This window comes from Chamaea fasciata, unplaced genomic scaffold (genome assembly GCF_029207755.1).
Source record: "Chamaea fasciata isolate MVZ Bird 193981 ecotype frontalis unplaced genomic scaffold, bChaFas1.0.hap1 SCAF_2, whole genome shotgun sequence".
Classification (NCBI taxonomy): domain Eukaryota; kingdom Metazoa; phylum Chordata; class Aves; order Passeriformes; family Sylviidae; genus Chamaea; species Chamaea fasciata.
The window spans coordinates 28,092,866-28,113,423 of NW_027094087.1; the positions used below are offsets into that span (position 1 = coordinate 28,092,866).

General features: G+C 49.3%; 2 protein-coding genes and 1 long non-coding RNA gene across 5 annotated transcripts; 2 read left to right on the top strand and 1 right to left on the bottom strand.

Moving 5' to 3' along the window:
• Positions 1-2,035: 2,035 nt before the first annotated feature.
• On the top strand, positions 2,036-5,547 carry VAMP1 (vesicle associated membrane protein 1). 2 transcript variants are annotated; one of them, XM_066175492.1, is made up of 5 exons: positions 2,036-2,071; positions 2,740-2,899; positions 3,704-3,862; positions 4,111-4,162; positions 4,558-5,547. In XM_066175492.1, coding segments are annotated over exons 1-5 (390 nt in total). In that variant the 5' UTR covers positions 2,036-2,069; the 3' UTR covers positions 4,575-5,547. The 2 variants fall into 2 exon arrangements, with proteins under 2 accessions (XP_066031589.1, XP_066031588.1); XM_066175491.1 differs by having other exon boundaries at positions 5,147-5,547.
• Positions 5,548-8,605: 3,058 nt separating this feature from the next.
• Positions 8,606-13,971, top strand: LOC136284954 (uncharacterized). The gene is made up of 2 exons (XR_010719330.1): positions 8,606-10,072; positions 12,365-13,971. It is a non-coding gene; the product is annotated as an uncharacterized lncRNA (long non-coding RNA).
• SCNN1A (sodium channel epithelial 1 subunit alpha) lies at positions 10,812-19,684 on the bottom strand. Of its 2 annotated transcripts, none has more exons than XM_066175494.1 (13): positions 19,539-19,684; positions 18,921-19,294; positions 18,257-18,512; positions 17,218-17,402; positions 16,321-16,421; positions 15,469-15,632; positions 15,052-15,150; positions 14,764-14,881; positions 14,442-14,520; positions 14,060-14,117; positions 13,877-13,932; positions 13,293-13,368; positions 10,812-13,072 (listed from the first exon to the last, which is right to left on the bottom strand). In XM_066175494.1, the coding sequence occupies exons 1-13, from the start codon at positions 19,554-19,556 to the stop codon at positions 12,746-12,748; spliced, it is 1,911 nt and encodes a 636-aa protein (XP_066031591.1). In that variant the 5' UTR covers positions 19,557-19,684; the 3' UTR covers positions 10,812-12,745. The 2 variants fall into 2 exon arrangements, with proteins under 2 accessions (XP_066031591.1, XP_066031592.1); XM_066175495.1 differs by lacking the exon at positions 19,539-19,684 and adding an exon at positions 19,433-19,464.
• Positions 19,685-20,558: the final 874 nt, after the last annotated feature.

Consider the following 20,558-nt stretch of genomic DNA (forward strand, 5'->3'; position numbering starts at 1 on the left):
ATTTTTCAAGTTACTGCCACAAGGTACTGCTAATATGTCTTCCTACTCACAGCTTTCCCCCTTGCCCTCCACTCGTCTGTGGTTAACATCCAAGTGTTAGTTGAAATGCATCAAAACTTGTCTTAAGAATGGGATTTTTATCATTCCACACTCACGATGACTTGATCCCCTGCTAATGACGCTTAATGACCAAATGGCCTTTTGTTTATAATTTAGGCAATATGTGCAAAAGTAATTCAAGTATTTAAATGTTTTTAAAAATTCTAGCTTCTAGTTTTCTATAGCTGTTGCCAGTTCCTTTAGAGGAGAAGTTACAGTGAGTCACAGCTGGCATCTCTCTAGTCCAGCATCACACCACTGTACACTTGGGAAAAATCCATTAGATGAGCAGGCATTTGTGTACCAATTCTGCCTTGGTCCTTAATTTAGTTGCTGAGTAATTGGGGAGTTATCTGCTGACTTGATGTATCTTGCTACAGAGCAACACTGCTCTGTCTCCAAAAGCATTTGGTTGGAAGTGGCAGGGAATGAATGGAAATAACTTTCTTTAGGCCTAAGCCTGAGGAAAGTGAAGGCAAACTCTCTGTTTAAACAGCTCAAGTCTGCATTTTCAGGGACAAGGTGGCAGACCTGTGGGACTTGCCAAAAGGTGTTGTGGATTCAGGAAGCTTGCACAGATCCAAGTGGAGACTGAGCAGATGTAGCCTATCCTTGACTGAAAATATATCGGAAACTGGAAAAGTATCAGAGAAAGTACCTTGTACCCTTTCTCTTGATGCCTAAGCACCAACATGGCAAGGGCTCTGTAGCCACTAATTCCATAAGCTCAGGCTTATTTGCAGTGGTTACTGGAATGGTCCTCAGACTGCGGTGGAAAGGCTGCCAGGCTACAGAAACTTCTTTCTCAACTTGTCCCTTCCACCTGAAGGCAGAATGTAAAACCCTGGAGTTCTGAGCTCAGTGCTAGTCTGCTTCTATCTGAAAATCACGTGTCTCTAGTCACAATGGTGCATTGTTCTTCACCTTGTAACCATGATTCTTCTAGCTACCATGCTGTAATCTGTAACGTATCTGTCTTGTGTACATAAAAATCTGTGAGATTTGATACTAAAAACTTACATGACTGCCCTGCATCACCTTATGGAAGGATAAGGTAGCGTAGATATGAGTCCATGCTTGTATGAGTCCTCTACTCACCATGCAAAATTCTGTATGAAGAGTCTTCTTGTTCCAGTGAACTCCCGCTCCCTTTTTTGTCCTGAATTGGAGAATCTCCCCTTCTGATCCAGCAGGCTTTGCCAGATATTTAGATGGAAAAACCCCAAACACATTGCTGCTCTTGAGGCTGCTGTGGGAGCCTCCTTTCTCCCAGCAGGCTGCAGAAGCTCGATCGCGGCTTGTTCAGCTTCGCTTTCATGATGTGCTGTATGGTGGAAGTGGGCCAGCAACACCATCTCTTAATTGCAAGGACAGCGGCTTAACCAGAGCCAAGAGAAACACTGCGGAGGTGGGATTTCGGGAGCGCTCCGCATCACGACGGCACCAGCCGGGCCGGGCTCCAAGAGGAAAACTGAACGGGGCAGGTAACCACTATCAGGCCCTGCGTGACCTACGCGGAGCGCAGCGGACCCGCTCGCAGCTGTCGGGGCCGACGGGTCCAGCGGCAGGGCTGAGGATCGGAAGCGGCGCCATGCGAGCCCCCGGCCCGGTGGGGCAGAGCGAGCGCCCAGCGCCCCCGGCCCTGGCACCCCGGGACCTCCGCAGGGGGCGGGGCCAGGGCGAACGGCTCTGCTCCCATTGGGCAGCCCCACGGCGGGGCGGGGCTTGTCCCGTGGCGGCCTAGGGGCGGGGCTAACATTATAGCCGTTTCCGCAGGGTGCCGAGCGCTGATTGGCTGAGGAGGAACCCAGGGGGCGGTGCCGAGCTGCCGCTCCCGGCGAAGCAACTTTTGATTGGCTGCTGGCTCTGTGGGCGGGGCCCCGCCTGTTATAACTTAGGGTCCCGGGGCGGGGGTCACTGTTAGTGTGAAGCTCCGTGCTCGTTACGCTTCGGTTCTGTCCGGCCCGGCCATGTGAGTGTCCGCCCGACCGACCGTGGGCGAGCTGCAGCGGGAGCGGCGCGGGGGTGGTGGCTGAAGCGTGAGGGAGGGTGGTCAATGCAGAGCCCGCGTCCTGGCCGGCGGCGGTGGGGTCGGGTGGCGCATTGCAGCAGCCGCAGGCAGGGCTGCCCGCACCGCCCCCGGGCGGTCCTGCTCCCCCGCCGTCTGCGTGGGTGAGTGGGTGCGTGGGCCGTGCCCCAGTGGTGATGTGCGGGGCCCCAGCTGGAGCCAGCCTGGCCGGCGGCCACCACTGCGCCCAGCCCGGTAGCTGCCTGGTCCCCCCGGGGTGGTCCCTCGCTGCCTCCCTGTCCCTCTTCCCCCAGCTTCCTTCCCGGTCTCCTGGTCACGTCCATGCGGCCAGATCGCTGTTACCCCCGGAAGGCCGTAGTGCTTGGAGCGACCGCACCCGCAAGCTCCTTTGAAGAGGGGCCGGTTCCATTCCCGCTGCCCCCCTGGACTTGCCCCTGCTTTAGTCTCTCCCACGAGCCCGCCTGTTCCCGATCCGGCGGGATCCACCTGCAGGCTCCCGAGTCTGCTGCCGGCACTGCTGCAGCCTAGGAACACTGGGGTTCGTGTGGTTTTGGGGGGGTTCTCTCTCGAGCTTCTGAGTTTTCTCTTCCCTCATGTCTGTGTTTCCTTAGGTCTGACCCAGCTCCGCAGCCTGCTCCCGGGGCTCCCGAAGGAGGGGCTCCCGAAGGAGGAGCTCCCGAAGGGGCAGCCCCCGGTGGGGGTCCCCCCGGGGCTCCCCCCAATCTGACCAGCAATCGCCGCCTGCAGCAGACGCAGGCCCAGGTGCAGGAGGTCAGTAGCTCTGCCAGCCCTGATGGATGTCTGGACCCTTCTCTGGCAGCGATGTTCTTGACCCGTGTCTGTCGCTGAGGGGGTGGCTCCTTTTGTCATGCCGAAGCCAGAAATTAATTAATGCTCAGTACTCAAAAAATAGGGTGGCAAACCTATTAAAGAGGCTGGAAGAGAGATTGCTTTATGTTTAAAAGCCAGTTAATTCTAGATATGACTTCTAAGGACCAGGCTTGCTAGATTTTTTTTTTGGTACCTCGTTATCGTGCATCTCTTATGGAAATAAAGCTGTGCAGCATCCAGGACAGCTCTTAATCCCTGCGGGCTTCTTCAAGGGAACACTGTGTGCAGTGATGTGGGGGAACCCTTGCCTGGCTTCCCGGGATCAATGTCAGTGGCTTGGCTGCTGACGCGCAGTAGCGCCTTTGTGCCTCACCGGGGCAGCAACATGAAGCTCATAAGGTAATTTTGCAGCTCTCGGGGAGTGAGCTCATGACTCCTCTCATAAGGAGGGTGGCTTTGGCTTGATGCTGGAATAGAGAGCTCTTAAAAGCAGATGAGAATGTGAGGCTGAGAACCTGGTTGAAGTGTACTTGAACTGATGTTTTAACAGTGAGTCTCGGTTGGTTTTTTTTTTTCAAAGTAGGCAGTGACTTGAAATGACTTCTTTTACCCTGATCTTCCCCCCTCCTTGTTTATGTTTTTTGTTTGTTAGTATTGCAACATCAGATATTGGCTAAGTTACTCCTCTTACATTTTCAACTGCTCTTACCAGTGTAACTGCTCCTACTATTCTTCCTTTTGCAGGTGGTTGATATAATGTGTGTAAATGTGGACAAGGTACTGCAACGAGACGAGAAGCTGTCAGAGCTGGATGACCGGGCAGATGCACTTCAGGCCGGCGCCTCAGTATTTGAAAGTAGCGCAGCCAAACTCAAAAGGAAGTACTGGTGGAAGAACTGCAAGGTGAGTTTCATAGTGCCATGATCTCCTTCCTCAGGAGGGAACTGGGCTACTCTTCTCCTGCAGGGCTTTGTGAGTATAGCTGGGGCTTACTAACCATTTCAAATACTTAAGATTCTTTCGCTGTGGGAAGGCTTTGAGGTCTTGGCTGCCATGCCGTTAGGGCCTGGCTTTGCTTCCCTGGCTGTCAGGAAGGATGGGAACTTGTCAATCTGTTCTGAGTATTGCTCTTGGACAATCTTTTTCTTCAGATGATGATCATAATGGGAGTGATTGGTGCCCTTGTGGTGGTGGTGATTGCACGTAAGTACCAAAAACCTCAGGCTCAAAGGTGAGAAACACCAGCTCTAGAGTACTTTAAACTTTTCTTTTTTGTTTTGAGATCTTGAGGGTCTTAGTTGCATAGGTGTCAACTCCAGTCTGTGGGAAAGGGAGATAGAAGTGCTGGAACTCCCTCACTTAGTGTGGAAATGGTATGTTTTACCTAGTAATATGAGGAATGGGGGATGCCATTATTGTAGAAATGGGAAATTCTGCCTGCCAGGTCAGATAAACCTGTGTGAGGGGCATTTACCCCGGAGTGGATGGGTTGGCAGGTTCCTTCCCTGGTGGGTGGTTTGAAGCTCTCTGAGGGACCTTTGGTGTAACTTGCCCTTTTGTTCTTTCCTTTTTTCTTTTTTCTATTGCTTTGTCTCCAGTCTACTTTTTTACTTAAATGTAACTCCTTCCCCTCCTGTCCCCTGTTACCTTGCCTGTCTCTTCTTGCCTCTGAATTTTTCCTTTCCTTCCCTTTCACCTGGCTTCTTCATTGATTTCTCGACTGGTTTTAATTTATCTTCTGTATAGGACTCTGAGCCGCTTACTAAACATAGGTAGACTTTTCAATAGCTGCTGCAGCTTTAGGGAGCATCCTCTAAGTTTAGAGGAAAGGGAAGCTGAGGAGGAGTGGGTAGCTATTTGCTCCTGCTCTTCTGCAGGGAACTTTTTATGTTTATTTTTGGATGTAAGCTTGTCAAATAGTGCCTGTGTGAACTCTAGCAAAATAAGAATGCCTTAACACAGTGCCTTTTGGGATGAAGGACTTCAGCATGTGAGAGTCTTTAGTGTTCTGCCTAAAAAGAGTGGCAGCATGACTTGAGCTTTTCATTGAGCTTCTGAAATAAAAGCTAGTTTGTGTTGGCCAGTGGCTGTGAGCCATCTAAGCTACACGTAGTGATGTAGATTTCTCTAGCCATGGAGAGGTGAGCACTTGAAGAAATGATTTATTCTGCCTGTCCTTATTTCCAGATGACTTGCTGCCTGAACACGGCCATTTCAGTTCTTATAAAGGAGGGCCTACATGATTACCTCAGTCAAGTGCATCAGGCTAAACGCAGTTAAGTGAAAGGAGCATTGCTACTATCTAAAAGGCATGTGTGGGAGTAAAGTCTCTCCACAAGCAACAAATGAACAACAATTAATCTGGTGGGGAGTGTCAAATATGCCTTTCATCTATGCACACACAAGCCAGGACCCTGTAGCTTCCTACTGTCTTGTAGCTTTCCAGAAGGAAGACTTTGGAGAAGTGGCAGAATGGGAATTGGTGTTTTGCTTTTGTGTGACTGGATTGAACGCCAAGGAAGCTCACTGCCAGAGCAGATAGAAAGAGGTGAAGGGGGCTGGAGGTATTCCAGATGAGACTGAATGAGCTGCACAGCTTTCTGATTAAGAATATCTGCTCTGTTTCTGCTGCCACAAAGCCCTAACTTTCAGCAGGAGTTAGAAAACACTTGAAATGGCTAGCTGGGGATTCAAAAGGAAATGGTGCATGGATACTGCAAAGTGACATCAGATGTCCTAGTTTGGCAACTTATGTCTCTAGGGATCTTGTTGATCAAACTGAATCCTCCTACTTGCTATGGGTTATCTTGAGTTTAGGTCTGGAGTGTTCTGTGATGAAAGTAAACTTGTGGCTGTGGCTTTCTGTGAGCAATTCCCTCATTCTTCTCCATCAAAAATAAAAAGAGCTGTGAGTTGTTTGAATGTGTTGTCAGACATGGGTTAAATGAGCTGCCCTGTTTCTGTAGAGTCTTCCGAGGAATGTGTATCTTGTCTTCTAACATTTTTTAACAAGCTGAGCTGTAGCCTGTAATCTAGACTGGAAAGAGGGTACTCCTCTAATTTAGAAAGCTCTGCCTCTGTTCTAGAATACACTGGGATCTCTTTAGGCTTAAGAGGAAGCTGGGAGGACACTGGATGTCCTCCCAGATAGGAGCAAAGTACAAAAGATGGGAGGAGCAGATGCTTTTTGTTTCGTTGGATGTGCTGGGGAAGCCCCTTTCCACTTCCCAGGGCACCTGGCAAGGGGCTAGGTTTTGCATGCTCACTTCCATGCCCCAGCATTTTCATTTGAATTCATCTCCCTGCAATTCCATTCCTCTCCACCTCGGGGGAGGGCAGAGATGAAGATCTGGAGTGAAGCAGCCCTCGTCCCCTGAGCACTTCCCTAATTCCCTATGGAGCTGAGATGGGATGGACGGTCAGAAGTACGTCTACTGAAGAAGAGCAAGGGCCTGCTTGTGCTACTTACTGCTCTCATCTTAGGGGGTAGGCTTACAAGCTTGAGACCCTCAGACCAGCAATTCTCTCGAACTCTTCTACACAAGCCTTTGGTGCCCCATTCCTCCTGTCTCTCTGGGAGCTGAGGTCCCCCTAGGCTGTCTTTTTCATTTCTTTCTCTTAGATGTTGTATGTTGCCTCCCCCTCTGCTCCCTTTCCCCTCCTTTGTGTCTCTGTGCATGGGCAAAACAAATCACCAAGGTCCTCTTAGTAAAAACAAGGGACTCTGCTGCCCACGGCATCACAGCCACTCATGCACGTGCAGTTTATTTACTTCCTCTATAAACACAACTGTAATCTCCTCTGGCATGTTCTGGAAATCAGCTCATGTACTTTTAATGGTCTCTAAGAAACACAATTCACCACCTTACTGAGTCTGTCTGGTCTGTCAGTGAGTGGGAAGGGGTTGGGATGCCAAAGTTTTGGATTTTTTTTTTTTTTTTGTGACTTCCATAGAATACACATACCTGAAGTTCTGTCCCTCAAAGCAGTGGCTGGTTTTTCCATTGTAAAATGATGGTAGTTCCAGTTGTGCTGGACTGCCTCTGGTAAGTCTAACAAGATGTGAGAACCAGCAGCTCTGGGGGAAGAGCCCCAGCCAAGTCTACTTGTAGCCACTGAATGTCCAGCCACTGTCCTGTTCAGGGGACTGCCTTCTGTGCATTAGTGTGTTAGTGGCAGCTCTGGCTCTCAGGCTGTGCTGCCTTTAGATTTCAATAACCTCCGATCCTTAAGCCCAGAAAACAATTCTCCATTGGTGGTGGAATATAAGCTCAGGACCCAAATGAAGACCTCCAAGAACAGGATGCTGTTCACAACATATCTTGGAGCATGACTGGAATAAAGGTAAGTCTTCCTTCGTTTTGCTTCACTGTACATTTGAAACTCATTAAAAGGAAATGACAGAGCTTTGTCCAGTGCAGACTTCTTTTAAAATTAGGTACTTGTGCCCTTATCTGCCCTTACTGCTACAAAAGCTAGGTTGTAAAACTGTCTTCCCTGTGGCTTCTGGTTCCCTTGTAATCAGTCATTGTCCAGTCTTAAACATCATCAAAATCACACCAGAATAGTGAATGCACCAGAACAATGAACACACCAGAACAACTCTCAATGGTGAATCTGGAGCAAGGCAGCTAGACTTAATTCTTAAAAGGTGGAAGTCTTCCTGAGAAAGGAGGGTGTCTGAACTGGCTGGTGGATTAAAGCAGCATGTGCAGTCTAAAATTCCACAGGCCTGCACAACCTGAACGAACGAGTCGTGCTACAATTCCTGCCAAGTTTTGTGTTGTGTTCCTGTCAGTTCTCAGCCTCATTCATATAGGGGGATAGGGAAGATGTTTTCTTAGGACAGGTGCATTTTTAGATTGTGATGGTGCAGTGTCCAAGTCCCTAGCCAAAGCTGGGGATTGAATGCTTATTTTCCAAAACTGGCAACTGCTCTGGAGCACAGAGCTGGGGTTGAACATACTGCTGAGCATTGCCCCAGGGTTGAACCCAGTTCTTGAATCATGTTGTGGATGTTTGTAAAGACTTGCATGTCTAGCCATAAATCTTCTGGTAGGCATTGAAAATGTCGTGCTCTACTGGAAGCTCTTCTGAGGTGCCATCCTTTACTGCATCAGTGTTTCTGCTGCTCCTGCACTCTGTTATTCCAGACAAAACGAGGTTTTAAATGTGCTCCAAAAGCAAGGCCAAAGCTTTGGGAGAACAGTTCTTTATATGTGTAATTAAAAATTCAAGCTCTGCCTTTAAACACGAACATGCTGAACGTGCCTGTGAACTGGCACAGATTGCCCAGAGAAACTGTGGGTGCCCCATCTCTGGAGGTGTTCACAGCTGGGTTGGATGGGGCTTTGAGCAACCTGGTCTAGTGGAAGGTGCCCCTGTCTGTGGCAGGGAGTTGGGGCTAAGATGATCTTTAAGGTCCCTTCCAACCCAAACCATCCTGTGCACCATGCAGCTCCCGTGTCAACTGCTTCATCCTGATGTCTTCATATGTGGAAGAAAAGCCTCAGTTGTACTGCTCCTAAATGGATATACCCTAAACCTTCATATTTCTAGATGCCTGAGGCATTGCTCTGGCCTTTCCTGAAGTGTCTCTGTGTGGGTCAAAGCTGGATGCAGGCTCTCATCAGTGGTGGGGTTTGTTGTCTCATCTGGAGAGTAACCAAATGATGGTGGGGAAGACAGATTTTTCTCCAGAGCTGGAATGAAGCATCAACAGTTTTTTAAAGAGCCTGGCTTCCTTGGGAAGTGACAGAGGTCTCTGCTCTGGTATATCCACTGGGGTTGGAAGCCTTAACTTGGTAAAGAGAGATAATAAGGGGGAGGTTTCATCTTTGTTCTGACCTCTAAACAAATAATAGCTCTGAGAGATGTAGCAGATAAAGATACAGGTTTTACAGATAGGCAACTCAGCCATGTCTCTTAGATACCTGAGCCTCCATACTCCTGATAATCTTTGACCTATTTTTGGCCTGAGATAGACTGCAACACTTATTCAGAACACCCTTACTTGCTCCCCAGGCTCAGCCCCATAACATCCTTTCCTTCAGTGCACAGACTCACTAAATGATTTCTGAAGAGGACAAAATGACTCTTTCTTTCTATATTCTTTCCTCAGAGGCTTCTTTTCCAAGAGCTTTTGTACTATTTTTTAAAACTAAATTTGCCATAAATTTATTAGAAATTTAATAAAGATTATAAGCTCTTTTTAGTTCATTGCTCTTAAGCATGCACTTGGAAGCTGAAGACATTTTCTCCTCTTGTGCTTAGAAACCCCCCTTAAATATTGCACATTGTTAAATACAAAGAACTGTGGCTGAACGTGGCCGTGCCCCTGCTATGTTCCTGATCTCTGTGGTTCCCCTGTGTCCTTTCACCAGCAGCACTACTGCCCTTTTCATTTCTTCATGTAGCCTGTGACGCTGTCGATTTTATTGAACCTGTCCCAAGAGCTTGGTAACCCTTTCTTCAAATTCCGTCTGGGTTTGACCTCAGTCTGTGCAGACAAACCTTGACCAATCTGCCCAGTTTCTCTTAAGCCCTCCAGCAAGCAGAGTTTAGTTCTTCTAATTATATTGTTTATTTTCCAAAGTGATGGTTCTCACTTTTTTTTTTCTAGCTTCCCTAGACACTTATGTTGTACTTCCATGCCTTTCCACTATTACCTTAATTCTTATGGAAAAACAATAGTTTTGACATCTGTTCCCAGTCCAAAAACCCACATTTTTCATGTCCTCAAAATAACTCTGCTATGCCTCTAACACACCTATGACTACTGAGCATTTATATCCTCACAACTTTCTCCTCTTTTACAAATTCACCCCAGCTCGGACCTTTAATTTGCCTTTTGCTGACCTGCAGATCCCCATACGTGCATGCTTTCTTCCCTTTTCTCCAATTTTTCACATTCTCAGTGAAACACTCCCATTTTTGGGGCTCTTACTCCAGCGTTGCTGGCCTTCCCTCTTGTTTTCAGCCAGACTAAGCTCACTCTACATCTGCTGAGCTCATTTGTGGTCTTACCAGCCTACAAGAAATGCAGGGATTATTTCTGGAACAAGCGCCTGATTTCTCCCAAGACGGCAGTTTTTGCACTGATTCACAGGACAGGTAGGGCTAATCTGTTTACCAACTTGTATAACTGCTCCCTCACACTTGTAAAGGCTTTTAACTCTGGATTTACAGCTATCCTGAATGGTGCCATTACTTTGAGTTCATCAGTCAAAGCCTGTTTTTTTTTTTTTTTCCACATTTTAACACTTTTATGGAAGAGATAGAATATGGTTCAAGCTTCCCCCGGGGAATATATTATCCCCTTCTGCAGCTGTATTTCTTTATGATGAAGAGAACTTACTGTTTCAAGTAGTTATGCCTCTGATTAATCTTGCTTTAATCACCCACTTAACTATGCGTGATGCAGCAGGTCTCATCAATTTTATGGTTATTACAAGGTTATTTATGGTTCTGTGATGGGAACAATCGTGCCTTACTCTTTGGTTACTGAGGAAAGATCACGCTTACCATATGAATCACCATATGTTTATGGTATACAAAAGACTGTTTTAGGTATTGCACCTGCTCTTTATCCTTTCTTGATTTGAAGGTGGCTTTGTGAACCAAACAGGTTTGTGTCCAGTGTCAGGTTTTTGCTCATTCATGTGCTAGAAAACACTCAAGGCATCAGTTGAATTTGTGACTGAAAACTGGGTGCAGCATCCTAGCTCCTCTATCTGCTTGCCTTTTGTATTTTAATTGTGGCCAAAGTTGCTTTCAGCAACTAAACCTAGCTTTTAGCTCTGCCTCTTGGGCAGTGTTTTTACAGAACATGACAGTACCTTCACAGAGGCAGTTTTGAGGTTTCAGTCATTACTCTTTTTTACTTCATTTAAAATCAGACACAGAAAATGGATTTTTTCATGTTTGCAGAAGCTCTGATTTTTTTTTTTTTTCCAGTGGGGCCTCCAAGGAGGAATACATGTTCCCACATCTCTAAATGCTTATTGCAGGCCTCTCCCTCCTGCTGGGCTGCCACCCTTGCTGAAGGACACCCCCTGAATTACTTGCTTTTATTCCTAGCAGAGAGGCATTATCTTTATTTTCAAACAAGAGTTATCAGCTGAGCAGTGGGATAAAATTTGTAAAACCAGGAATATTTGTGCGATAAAGAACATAGCATTTGTGAGTGTATGTGGAGAAGAAAAAAAAATCACTCTCTGCTGGGAATTGAAAAGTACATTTAGGTAATCAAGGCCAAGAGCAGTACAACCAGCATGTGTTTAGCATCTCAAAGGGAAAAATTAGGCAACAGTTTAGATACTGCAGTAAACTCCTCCAACTTCCCAAGGGCAGTGCATCTACCTTAATTTTTAAAATAGCTTCAGTTTTTCTTTTGTTATGATTGACTAGTTTTTAAATTCAAAAGTGGCTGCAGTGTGACTGGTTACAGGATTCCACAGGTCTTTGCCTAAACGGCTAAAATTCTGGTATCTCTGTTTGTCCTCTGAAATGGATAATCCTGTTTTTTAAGGACATCACCCTTGCTCTCTTGATACCCCATGAAGAGCAGTGCAAACAGCATTGCAGCAGAAGTCTGAGTATTTGTAAGAAAAGAGTATGGCAAGCCCACTGCAAGAAACTTGTTCTCTTATACAAAGGTCCCCAAGTTGGTTCCTGAGAAGAGGACCATTTTTGCCCATGTGGTCCAATCAAATAGGCTCAGGCTTTCCTTAGAAGCACTTTTGATTAAAACCTGCAGTACTTTCCTGTGCTTCCCTCAGGAAGGAGAGGCTCAGTAAGGTTTCTGTGGGTGGACCAGACAAGGGCTGGGAGGAGCAGAACAGACACTGCATAACCTGTACTGCTCCGATCCTCTCCTGCAGGATCCCATGGCAGCAGAGGTACCATTTGGGATTTTTGGAGGGTGTGCATAATCCTGCCAAACTCTCTTTGTTTCCCTTAGAGAGAAATCAGGGAAGGTCAAGCAAATGTAGAGATCCATTTGTCCCAGAGCTGTTGGCAAACAAATAGCTGGACATACACATGTATGGTGTATCCCAAGAAAGGGGGGACACCCAAGATCTACCAATGCCACAAAGGCAGCTTGAAAAGGGAGCCTTTACTTTGCCAGGGGTGTTTTGTCCCAGACCTGGGAGTGGCAGCAAGCTTTGAGCACTTCTCCAGAGCATTGTGCGTAATACAGATTGAGATTGTGCCAGTGGCTCTTGTTTTAAGTAGCCTCTCCTCGGGGGGAGGGAGAGGGTAGGTGACACAGTCTTGGGATCAGAGCTGGACATGAAGAATGAGGAAAGAGCAACCAGTTTAGGGAAAGCTTAACAAAGCTCAGCCTGTTGAGAGATTTATACCTCAGCTGAGACTCCATTCCTGTTCCTTGTCATACTACAGAGGAGGCCAGTCACACCTGCCAAACCTCTTTAATTAATGACAGACCAGACCTGTGGCAGTATCCTTGTTGGAGGGAAAAGAAAGCATGCATGCACATGTAGGTGTGTGCATGCACAGAGTGTAAGGAAATCGAGAGGACATCTCCCCCATACATACAGTAGATCAATTCTCATCCCTGGTGATCCCACACAATAGTATTTTATGAGACTGAAGAATTCACCTACAGAAGTGAAAGCAGTGAGCCCAGGCCAACCATGGAGCAGTCTTTTGCTATGGTCCATGTGCAGCACCCCAGGAAGAAGGAAACACAGGCCCCGCAGACCAAGTGTGCAGCCTTTGCTTCAGCTGCCACGCATCTGAAGTGTGGAAGAAGCTGCTACCTCACTCGTGTCCCACCTCACCATCCCTGCTCGGCCCACGTGGTTCCAGGCTGTTGTAGGATGGCAGTGTGGTCACTACAGCCTCAACAGTGAAGCGATGTGGAGCACTGAGAGCTGGTGCCTCATCTTGGAAAGCAGTGTTATCCTGACTGGTCGGAGGGGGTCCCGGTGGAGACAGCTTCTGCCGAGAGCGGAACCAGCGGAAGGCCAGGATAAAGGTGATGGCAATGAAATCCAGAACCAGCTCTGCAAGCTCCATCACAGACAGAACAGATGATCCAAACCAGAGACTCCACTGGTTCCCAAGCTGGGACAACAGAGTCACTACCTGCAGGAGACGGAGAAAGAGCAGTGAGGACAGCCCTCACCTGGGACTTTGCCTCCCTGCCTCTTCCCTCTTCCCTGTGGTGCTGGGAGGGTTTCCCTCACCCTGCCCAAAGAAAAGAGACTCAATGTCCAGCAATGATGCTGAACAAAAGCTTGCCACAGTGGAGTGACATCGTGGGGGGAATGGGTGACCAGAGAAGACATGGCAGTAAAGTGTGTACCGTGAAGGCTGGAGACTCCCCATTGGTCTTGTAGTTCCACTCCTCAAAAAAGATATTCACTTTGGCAACTCCATTCCTGTGAATGAAAGATGATGCTCAGTAACCCCAACTCCTCAATTCCTGCATATCCTCACCAAGCCTAATTGTGTCTGTCCCCTTTGGCCCCCCATCCTTCTCCCACACATACCACCCAGAGGCTTTCTCCCATCTCTGCAGCTTCTCATTCTGCACTAAATACAATCCTTGGTACTTACAGTGCACTTCTGACACTGTACTGTAAAACCCAATGTTTGTGGCAAAAGCTTTTGCACACCACTCCTTCCCACTCTTCCACGTGCACTTACTGTGTTGGGGCTTACTATTTTCATATCAGCACCTGACCTCTCAAAATTCACTTGGGTCCCCAGTCCTTGCTGAAGTCTCGGTATATATCTACTCTGACTCAAATCCACTGCCCTTGTCCACAGGTCCCATGCCTGATCTCTTCCCATCAGTGATTTAATCTTAACTCTGACATTTCCAACACACACATTCCACTGGGATGGTTTCCCATTTGGACACAGTCTCTGTTTAGGGGCTCTCACCTCTTGGATGTGATATTGTATTTGTTCTGTTGTGAAAGCATGTAGAAAACCCAGTCCTGAAATGAAAGTGCAATAAATTGTGTTACATGCTCGCAGTCACCTCCTGCAGGTTTAGCACCAGCTGAGAAAGGACGAAATGGGAGGTGGGAGCAGTGCTGGGGAATCAGGATGCCCTCTCCTTACCTCTGAGACAGCCGAAGGCCAGCGGGAGTATCCAGCTGACAGCTGGTATTCTGTCATTCTGCAAGGCAAGAGGAGGCTGTGTTAGCTGCTGAAGCTGTAGGAGCCACAGGGCCAGGTCTTGCCATCCCCAGGCACACCTGGAGATTGCCTCCCGTGCTGAAGTTCCGCCCACTTCCCACCATTGTGTGGGAATGCACAGTCCTGGGGAGCTCACCCCTAAGCCAACCCTGACTCTCATCAGCCATTTTCACTTCCTGATGGAGCAGTATCATTTCAGGTTGGGGCTCAGCTATTGACTTGAGCTTTTGCCCAGTCAGTGAATACTTCCCAACACTTCCAGGAATACTTTCCAATCTTCCTGCCTGAATGATGATCAACTTACTTGCAAGGTTTCCGACACTTGTGGAAACAGCCCAGCACGTCAGCTTTGAATTCAGCCAGGAGTTTGTAATAGCAGTAACCTGAACAGCAAAGAAAGTAAATCCAGGTAAGCTCACAGTATCTTTAGACAAAAGGTGGTGAGTGACAGCGAGGGGAACCCAGAAGAGGTTTCCTTCCGCAAGGGGCTGATCATCCAAGGCAAGACTGTCTTTTGGATGTCTCACACCAGGAAGCTCATTGAAGACAATGAGACGTGCTGGGACATGGGCTGACCCAACAGGTTCAGGTGGGCATGAGCTCTACTGTCCCTGCTGTCCACTTACCCCAGGCTTTGTGCTTCGTGTAGTCACAGTACTCTGCTCCGTCGGGCAAGGGATAGAAGTAATATGCACAGCCACAGCGTTCTACCATGTTGAGCTGAAAGCAGGAGCGAATGCAGACCTGGGAGGCACATAAGGTGGAAAAGGCTGATCAAGGGAACCAAACCCACTGCTGCCTGTATCACATCACAATGTTAACAGAGCCCAAGGAAAGGCATGGCCGTTAGGGGGCTGAAGCATGTCAGGAAAGTGGAGAAACAAGGTTGCCCAGGAGGGGCGAGGGTGAGTTACCTGCTCGGTGTAGCGGGAAGAGTACAGGTTTTGCACTGGCACGTCACTGCCATCCTCAGTGCAATCGCTGTAACTGCCCCCAAGGCGCACGGTCATCTCCTGCAACAGCAAACTCTGACTGCACAGAACAACTCCACTTTGCTGTCCTCCTCCCACTCCCATGCCACACACTGCTCATCCATCAGTGTCTGTTCTCTCTGCTTTCCTCTATTCAAAGGATGCCAGCTCCCCCTGCTTGCCTCCATTTCATTGTTCACTGTAAATAAACTGTAGCCAAATGCTTCTCATCTACTCCAGCAAACTGTTCTTCTTCCTCTCCCTTCACTCCCTGTGATTAGTCCCCTCCCTTAAACACACACTATAGGTCCCCCAAGTTAAACCTCCCATCCACAGCTCCCAGGCCTTCTGCTTGCTCACCTTTCTCATGCTGATGGAGGTCTCGATGCCAGGACGAACATTGAAACCCCCATCATCCATGAAGGCTGGCTCATTCTGATCATGGACCATGACCCTGGCTCCTGTCACCGTGGACAGCAGAGGGATAAAATCATTCTGCTCGGTGCGCACCACCAGAGAGAGACCTGAGGGAGTATCAGAGAGCGAGGGAGGTCATGGCCAGCTGTGGTGCAGCAGAGAAGGGAGATCAGAATGGTTGGAAGGGAGGCTGGAAGAGATAAAGGAAAAGACAGACATCAACCAGGGCTGCACCAGAGCTTGGCAGCAATAGAGGGTGGCTGGAGGGAGGCCAGAGAAAAAGCTGGAGGGTCCAGAAGAGGCCAGAGAAAACTGGATTTCATCACTGTGGCTTAGAAAAAACAGAATTGGGTATTGAGAGAGAAACTCTCATGGAGAAACTTGGAGCCAGAGGGAAGAAAGGCCTGACAATTTGGTCTGGAGAGGTTTCAGGGGGTTTAGGAACACAAAGAGGTCAGTTTCTTCAAAGAGGAAAATGGGGAAGGAGAAGGTAAACACCAGGAGCACAAGCACTATGGCTCAGCAGAGGACTTCAGGAAGGGCCAGCACAAGTCCAGAGGAAGCAAAGAGCATGAGGATCAGGCACTGATGAGGGAGAGAGAGTTCAGTGGGCAGTGGTGAGGGACAGCCATGTCCATGAGATAGCTGTCTCCAGGTGGGTGAAAACAGCTTGGGTAGAGACAGAGCAAGGCTGCAATCTGCCCCCACCAGTACTAAGCACAGCAGGATGCCTTTAACTTCTAGGGAAAACAGAGCTAAGCTGTTCTTACTCACCAAAGAGTGCCTCTCACCCACCATTATTGATCCCAGGGAGCGAGGATGTCCACAGGCTGCTGCTGTTGTCATTAAAGGTATAGCAGTTCCCATACAAGGGATGGTGGAAGTGGGTATAGTTCCTGAGAGGGGAACAGGAACATTCGGATGAGTGAGAAGGGCTGTGAAACCAAGGGGAAGGGCTTTCTGAAAGGATCAACTCTGTTTTCCATCAGCAGGGAGAGGGGCTTGGAGCAGATGGGCAGTATTTGTTATGTAAACTCACAGGAACAGGGAAAAGCAATTAAAATGGGCTGTAAAAAATGTCTTGGAGCTGGACAGGTTTTTACACAAGGTTTTTCATGCTGCTTTTCAGAGCCCAAAGAGGTTTTAGCAGTGCTAGCAATTACTGTATTATCTTCTTAATACTGAGGAAACTCTTAGCTTTTCCTACCCCTTTTCCTCCCTTGCAGATGGTTTTCATTCCATTACTTCCTTGGGCCTTTTTGACCAATAATGGCAGGGAAAAAGTGGGATATGTTTTTAATGATTTTTTGTATCAACTCTCTCTTCTCTTCTTCCTTTATGTGGGCTGATATGGATCACTTCACCACTGTGGAGGGTAGAATAAAAATACTTCTGTGCTGTACATCTGTGCCCACTCTGGTATTTGTACCTATATAATTATTTCATTTGTGTGAAACCCAGAGAAAGGCAAAATCATCCTTCGAGGTTCATAGTTCCAGGTCACAGAACCTGTGGCCCTGATATGCAAAACCCACGGGAAAGACTCAAGAAAGATCATCTGATCTTTCAAATGGGAACTGAACAAGGAATGACCCGACCTCGAAAAAGAGGTTCTCTAAAGTGGGTTCCTTGATTCCCCTCGAACCCCAGCACACAATAAGTGTTTTCAGGAGTGTTTCCCCTACTACTTACGCCTTGTCACATGTTGCCTCATTGAAGCGGCACGCATAGATGAAATTCTCAAAGTCAGACTCATCCAGGTCTTTTGCATCAGGCACCTGGGCCAGGATATTGATGTAGTGAAAGCTGTACCATTCCCTCACGGCATCCACTCCCGAGGAATACGCCTGATGGAAACAGTCGTTGTTTTCATTGCACTGTTAAGAAGGAGAAAAGCCATGTCAGAGAAGTCTTCTTGTTCAGGAGACAAGGCTCTGCTGCCCATGGATAAGCTGTGCTCTCTCAGCACCGAGGATGTGAATAGTTCCACAGGACTCCTGTGTGTGACCAAGAGGTGATCAGCAGGATATGTAAAAAGCCCAGGGCAGGTCCCCGGTGGAAGGGCAACACCAGGTGAATAAGCGAGGCTGAGTAAAACCGAGGACGTGGCAGGGTGTACAGGGTAATCTGCACATAAATTCTACCTGGTATAAAACCAGGAGCTTTAAATTCTTGGGGAGCCCTTCCTTCAGGGTGTGTCCAGAAAAGCTTTTGTGATCCTGTGGGAACTCCAGTTAACTGCTGAGCGATTAGCTTCAGTCCTTCAGTGCCTTTTTAAATGCAAACACAGATACCCTAGGGCGAGGAAGCTGCTACCTAGGAGCAATTGTGACCATGATCCCATTTCAGGTGGCCTAGGACCATCAAATACTTTCTCCTGTGCTATTATTGGGCAATGCAGCAGCTGATGCTGATAAACTGCTCTCAAAAGCAACTGCAAGGCTGATGTACCCTCAGGAAGGACATGGTTTTCCTGCTCTTGGGAAGGGATGTACACTGACATGGACATGTCCCCTGGGGCCTGCATAAACATGGACAGAATTTGGGGAACAAGATCATATGGAGCAAAGGATTCACCTCTGCCTTTATCTGTCATTAGCAAAAGCCAGTGGAGATTAATCAGACTTCTACGTAAGGAAAGGCATGGCCAAGGGAAGGGGAAGACTAACAAGACTAAAGTAGACAGGCAGAGACTGGAGTGGGTAGGGCACGGGGTATCTAGGGATCTCACCAGAACAAAGCCAATTTTCCAGTCATTCTTGTCCACTGAGGGACTGTTCTCTGGCAGGTTCACTAAGTTATCCCGCTTCTGCCTCCGCAAAGGATGGCGCTGGACATGATGGAGCAGGCTTCTCGAGCTACGCCTTTGTGTGGACGATGAGGACCAGTCTCTTTGTGGCAGAGACATGTTGTAGTCATAGAGGTCCAGCAGTGTCTGCTGGGTGATTTGGTCCAGCTTATCCAGCTGCTTTCGGATGGCGCTGTATCTGTACAGGGGGAGAGAAGACCAGCAGTTTTAGGGCTGGATGCACACAAACAGCTCCGAGTAAGACATGCAGCAAATCCCTTGCTGGGGTGATTCCAGGTATTCCTGCCACCAGCTGTAAATCCAACCCCTTGCTGGAGGCTATCTTGCAGGAGAGAAGTAAATCTGCTCTAGCCCTCCGGCAATTTATATTGCAGCCAGCTAAATACACCACCAAGCTGAGCTGCCTAAGCTCACATGCCTTACTGTGAGTACCCTGCAGCAGCAAAGGCCTCTGAAAATTGTCCTTTCCACCGGCACCACTACAACAGTGGGCGGTCGAGGACCACGAGGAGAACCAGAAGGATTTGCCTTTATCCTGCACCCATCAAAGTCAAGGCAGTCAAGATCTCTGCAAGTCTGTTCTTACCTGTACGGATTGAGGGTGCACAGCGTCACGGCCGGGAAAGTCAGCCTGTCGGAGTTCAGGTTGAGGTTCAGGTTGACAGGGTAGCTGAAGTACTCCCTGTAGAGGATCCCGAATTGCCAGTACATTAAGCCAAAGGTGAGAAAGAAGAGAACGGACCAGAAGGCTGTCTTCATCTTATTCTTTTTGGAGCACACCAGGCGGATAGCCCCGTGGATGGTTGTGTTGCTGCAGAAGAACTGGAATAGCTCCTGGTAGGAACTGTAGAATTCGATGAGACCCTCCTGCTCCTCTTCTTTCTGCTGCTGCTCCTCTTCTTGCTTACATTGTCTCATTTTCTCCCCTTCTGGCATCTTCCCTGCCTTCACCGACCCACTCTGCAGCACAAACGCAAAATTAGTGGGTCACGCAGCAAGCCCGTGGCCCCGGGAAGCCATGCCCGCTGCACAAACCGGCTCTGCATCACCATCTTCCCCGAGCCCCGCTGCTTTCACCCTCTTCTCCCTGACCCCCACCCAGGCTGCAGGTCCCCCTCCGAGTCCTCCCGTCCCACATGTGACATGGGATCGATCCTCCCCCCGAGGAGCCCCCCGCCCGCCCCGCCGGGGCCGCGGCACTGACGGGGAGCGCGGTGCCCATGGCGGGCGGCGGCGGCTCGGGCCGGGGCCGGGGCCGGGACCGGGGCCGGGGCCGGTGTGCTCTTGGCAGCGCTGCCGGCTCTCCCGCAGCCTCCCCGGCTGGGCTGGGACCGGTTCCTTTCCAGTTGGAGCCAGCACCCCGCCCGGCTCCTGCCCTGCCAGCCTCTCCCCGCCCCTCCCGCCTGTCCCTCCTGCCTGCCCCCTCCTGCCCCTTCCCCTTCCCACAGGCGCCGCTCCCGGGGAAGAAAAGCCTCTTTAAACTCTCAAGTGTCGGCGGCGGGGCAGTGGCGGCCGGGGGACCGGGGACACGTCGGGGCGGTGACCTTGGCGCTGCCGGCGGGGTCACGGCGCTCCCGGGGCAGCGGGGGCCCCCCGGCCCCCCGAGGGCAGCCCGGCCCCGGCCAGGTACGGCTGCCGAACAGCCTGAACCTCCTCCTCCCACCCCCTCCGGCGGGGACGCGGCGTCCCAGCCAGCCCAGGCGATGCAGAAAGAAAGTTGGCAGCGCTGGTCCCGCAGGCAGCGCCGGCCGGCCGGGAACCCCCACGGTCCGTCCCCCCGGGACATTGCGCTGCCACCGGCCGGCGGTGAGGGCCCGGCTTTCATCGCCAAACTCTGCTTTCCAAGGGCAAAGCCGCGAGTTTCGGGCGAGATCTGCGACAGGTGGGACAGAGAAGGCTGGGGGCGAGTCAGTGATACACCGCATCGCCTTTGCTGGTGCCTTAACTAAAGAAATCTTCTGTATCCATGACTGCCTGGCCCAACCACGAGTGGGAACTTGTTCCGCTGATCTGTGCCTGGGAAATCAAGGCCTCCCGGCATTACCCAAAGCCTCCCAGTGTTTCCTTGGACCACGGAAATGAACAGCCTTAGCAAAATGTGACCCAAAGTCCCAAGCACTCTCCCGTCATTATAGCCGTGAAACTCCTTTGCCCATCTTTACTCCCAATGATTTTCTTTCAAACTAGCTCTCTCTGAAGTTTTCACTTATTTCTTCCCTTTCTG

Excerpts from the sequence above, each read along its gene's own strand:
- VAMP1 (XM_066175491.1), top strand. Across the intron at positions 2,900-3,703 it reads CGCAGGCCCAGGTGCAGGAG|GTGGTTGATATAATGTGTGT; the intron begins GTCAGTAGCTCT and ends TTCCTTTTGCAG. Across the intron at positions 4,163-5,146 it reads TGTGGTGGTGGTGATTGCAC|ATGACTTGCTGCCTGAACAC; the intron begins GTAAGTACCAAA and ends CCTTATTTCCAG.
- SCNN1A (XM_066175494.1), bottom strand. Across the intron at positions 18,513-18,920 it reads TGCACCCTCAATCCGTACAG|ATACAGCGCCATCCGAAAGC; the intron begins GTAAGAACAGAC and ends CCCCCTGTACAG. Across the intron at positions 17,403-18,256 it reads GGAAAATTGGCTTTGTTCTG|TGCAATGAAAACAACGACTG; the intron begins GTGAGATCCCTA and ends CCTTCTTAACAG.